The sequence below is a fragment of the Cucurbita moschata genome, unplaced genomic scaffold (genome assembly GCF_002738365.1).
Source record: "Cucurbita moschata cultivar Rifu unplaced genomic scaffold, Cmos_1.0 Cmo_Scf00066, whole genome shotgun sequence".
In the NCBI taxonomy this organism is placed as follows: domain Eukaryota; kingdom Viridiplantae; phylum Streptophyta; class Magnoliopsida; order Cucurbitales; family Cucurbitaceae; genus Cucurbita; species Cucurbita moschata.
In genome coordinates this window covers 827,843-831,824 of record NW_019268582.1, presented here as the reverse complement: position 1 = coordinate 831,824, position 3,982 = coordinate 827,843, and the positions used below count along the sequence as shown (strand labels likewise).

At 38.0% G+C, this 3,982-nt stretch overlaps 1 protein-coding gene across 1 annotated transcript; it reads left to right on the top strand.

The window, feature by feature from the left end:
- The first annotated feature begins 1,568 nt into the window (after positions 1–1,568).
- On the top strand, positions 1,569–3,399 carry LOC111437798 (putative polyol transporter 2). Its single transcript, XM_023075868.1, has 3 exons — positions 1,569–1,847; positions 1,916–2,262; positions 2,342–3,399. Exons 1-3 carry the CDS (start codon positions 1,604–1,606, stop codon positions 3,374–3,376), a joined length of 1,626 nt encoding a protein of 541 aa, XP_022931636.1. The 5' UTR covers positions 1,569–1,603; the 3' UTR covers positions 3,377–3,399.
- The last annotated feature ends 583 nt before the right edge of the window (positions 3,400–3,982 follow it).

The following is a 3,982-nucleotide window of genomic DNA, read 5'->3' as shown; positions in this document are numbered from 1 at the left end:
TGTATACGGAACGTTTTGCCGATTGTTGTACCAAAAGCGAAAATAAGATCGAGTTCGAGAGAATAATTTTTTCCTTACAATTATGGGTAGCAACCAACCTCAATAATCAAAGTATTTACAAAGTGTATATCTCACACTCTCCCACTACAAAAGTCTCTCGACAAAGTTTCTTCCAAATGTCACTCAACAAATACAAAATAATACTCAAACTCAATACTCTCAACCATCCTACACATATAAGGATAATTCATGTATCAAAATGATAATTTGAAACATCAAAATGTTATGAACTTAAATGAGAGTTAATAACCAAAATAAATGAGAATATTTACCAAAATAGTTATAATTAAATGAGACAACATATCAGCTTTAAAAAGTTTTAAATTATTGTGTATTTTCAAATTTTCTACATTAGTGACAATAAATCGTTATAGCCATAAATATGAAGAACAATTATCATCGTCCACTGTGGGCTCTGATTGCTCTTCTCCAAAACGAGTTCCTCTCCCCAAATCCTCGAGCCAATGTTGATAAACCCTCTCCCCATCCTCTTCTTCAATTGGTTTTAGGGAGGAAAGGGTGGAATTTCTCCCTCTTTCGCCACCCAAACGCTGTAATCTTAATTTGGGTAGAATTTCCACAAATTATAACATTTATGATTAGAATTTTTGCACGGAAAGAAGTCAATATTCACTCAACACCACAATAGATACTTAAATTCTAGGATTATTCAACAAGTTTTAATTGAAGTGGTTGAAACGTCAGAGCGATATCATCAGGAATGCTATAATTTTAGCTCATCATTAAAAAAAGAGTTGAACATATCATCACAGAAAAGTAAATAACCAAAAGAAATATTGAGATCATGAATATGTTTATATTTATTTTAATTAATTCAACTTAATGAGTTCTAGATAAACTTTGAAAATACCATTCCTATTAAATTTTGGAGGGAAAAAGTTAATGTCTTTATTAATACTCTTAATGACATGATTACTTATGAATTATTTGCTTATTATTTAATTAACTTAATCGGTATTACTTATGAATTATTTACTTATTATTTAATTATCTTAATCCGTATGCAATGAGAAGTGATATGTGATTCATCTACAGTGTATTTTTCATGTGCACAATTTGATATCAACAAGAAGGATCTATAGCTAAATTTTAAACGAGTTTAAGTTAAAAAGAAGATCGCACAATTTATCCTCCAACTTCAAAAAAAATAGAACAAATTCCTATTTAAAATTGGAACATTTTCCTCTAAAATTTAAAGGGCAAGAATACTTTTTAATCTTTAAAAGATTAAAGGTATTTTAAACCTTTTAAAAGAGAAAAAGTGGCACCTTCAATTTTTAAATTTAAAAATTTGAGACAAAGTCCTCAAGAGAATCTGAAAACTTTAATGTTTTTTTAAAATAATATAAAAAATAATGTTTTTTTTTTTTTTTTCTAAATTACAAATGCGGTCGATTCTTTACAAAACGACATTTCTGTCGGAAATAAAATAATAATAATACTAATAATAATAAAATAAAAAATCAGGGAATAAAATCAAACCCAATGGAACCCACAAAACGACAAAAACCAAAGTTAATCAATGAGTGGTCCATCTTCTTTTATAGTCCTCCGCCGGCCTTTCTACGGCCAACTTCATCCTCTCCCAGCTTCACACCTTCTCCGCCGACCAACTATGGGCGGCCGGAATAAAGACATTTCTGGAACTTCCGGCCACCAAATTCCGTACATCGAGTTAGGCGATGATCCCCACAAGCCCAAAACAAATTATTTTGCTTCTTTCTGTGCAATCGTTGCTTCCATGTCTTGCATTTTGGGCGGTTACGGTGAGAATCTTAGCTTCCTTCCTCTCAATTCTTCACCTCTTTCTCTGAATCTCTGCATATGTCTACAGATATTGGTGTAATGAGTGGAGCGTCCATCTACATCCAACATGATTTCCTGATCTCCGATGTTCAGGTGGAAATTCTGGTCGGAATCGTCACCCTCTACGCCGTTTTCGGCGCCGCAGCGGCCGGCAGAACCTCCGATTGCTTCGGCCGTCGATTCACCATGATTGTCGCCGCCGGCTTCTTCTTCGTCGGAGCCATTCTAATGGGGTTCGCCCCAAATTACGCCTTCCTCATGTCCGGCCGATTCTTCGCTGGCGTCGGCATCGGATTTGGCTGCTTGATTGCCCCTGTTTTCATCGCTGAGGTTTCTCCCACATCCTCTCGCGGCTGCCTCTCCACTTTCCCGGAGGTTGGTTGTTCAATTCGAAGTACGAAAAGATATCTTAGCTTTTAATTTGGAAATTTTAAGGAGCTTGAATTTGTCACAGATATTTGCTAATGTCGGAATCTTACTCGGATACATTTCGAATTTCGCATTCTCTGGCTACCCAACTCATCTGGGGTGGCGATTTATGCTCGGAATTGGAATAGTTCCGTCGGTGTTCTTAGCAGCCGCTGTGGTTCTCGTAATACCAGAGTCCCCACGGTGGCTGATACTGCAGGGCCGAATCGGCGAAGCCAAACAAGTCCTAATCAGAACCTCAGATTCCATCGAAGAATCTCTCCAGCGCCTCGCCGATCTAAAAACTATCGTCGGAATTCCGGAGAGATGCGAAGACGACATCGTTCAAGTCCCAAAACATAGGAGCCATGGGAGCAGCGTTTGGAAGGAGCTCTTCCTCTGCCCGACGCCGGCTATCCGCCACATCCTTATCACTGCTGTCGGCGTCTATTTCTTTGCAGAGGCCACCGGCATGGGCGCCGTCGTTTTGTACAGCCCCAAAATCTTCGAGAAGGCCGGAATCTTATCCTCGGACCACAAGCTTCTCGCGACGGTGGGGGTCGGCCTGGTGAAGACCGTCTTCGTCTTGATCGCCACCGTCTTGCTCGACCGGGTTGGACGGCGGCCGTTGATTCTGACGAGCATCGGTGGTCAAGTTATTTCGCTGATTGCGTTAGGTGCCGGTCTGACGGTTATTGAGAAGTCGGACGAACAAGTGACGTGGGCGGCGGGGCTGTGCATTGCGATGGTGTTATTCGACGTGGCATTTTTCTCAATTGGATTGGGGCCCATGTGTTACGTCAGCTCGGAGTTTTTTCCGTTGAAGTTACGCGCCCAAGGGACGAGCGTGGGGTTCATCACAAATTCAACCATGGGCGCAATTGTTGCAATGACGTTTTTGTCCCTGTATAGTACGATTTCAATTGGTGGTGCATTCTTCTTCTATGCAGGCATTGCGACAGTGGGTTGGGTGTTTGTTTATGTGGTGTTCCCAGAGACACGTGGCCTGGATTTGGAGGATGTGGAGGGGCTTTTTGGTAATTTGATGTGGAAATTTTCTGTCCGAGATATTAAAAATTAAAAAAATTATTTTAGTGGACCTTACATCCACATTAATATATATATATATGAGATAATTATTTCCGCATTTACACCTGTAATTGTATTTCTCGATCTTAATAATCAGGTTACTTAGAGAATATTTTTAAATAAGGCTTCGATGTACTTTTAAATGTATTTAAGTCCTTAAACCATGTTAACACAATCATTTAAGTACTTAAATACCTACCGAGTATTTAAATGTAAATATCCTTCTAACTACGGTTATATTTAAATGTAAATATTTCTTCTAACTTCTATTATTTGCGAGGATTATCGTGTGAAAAATTATTTTTAAACAATTCGTTTTAAACATGGCTATGGACTTAAATGTTCTTAAGCTCTTTCAAACACAATGATAGCATCATAATAATTCTATAGTTGAAAATGAAAAATCTAACTACTGTGACTTAGTTTCCACGTGTCCACTATGCATGTCACAGTCGAGTAAAAGAGGGTTAAATGAATGAACAATTACCACATCTGACTGAAAGTGATTATGAAGATAGTATAGTGAAGAAAAATTTAAAAGAATTGAAAGTCATTATTTGTATCGGTGCACTTTTTTTTTTTTTTTTTTTCACTTAAA

Bases quoted from the DNA above. Each gene is read 5' to 3' on its own strand.
- LOC111437798 (XM_023075868.1), top strand. From the start codon at position 1,604: ATGAGTGGTCCATCTTCTTTTATAGTCCTCCGCCGGCCTTTCTACGGC. The intron at 1,848-1,915 runs GTGAGAATCTTA...ATATGTCTACAG, and splicing joins TTGCATTTTGGGCGGTTACG to ATATTGGTGTAATGAGTGGA. The intron at 2,263-2,341 runs GTTGGTTGTTCA...AATTTGTCACAG, and splicing joins GCCTCTCCACTTTCCCGGAG to ATATTTGCTAATGTCGGAAT.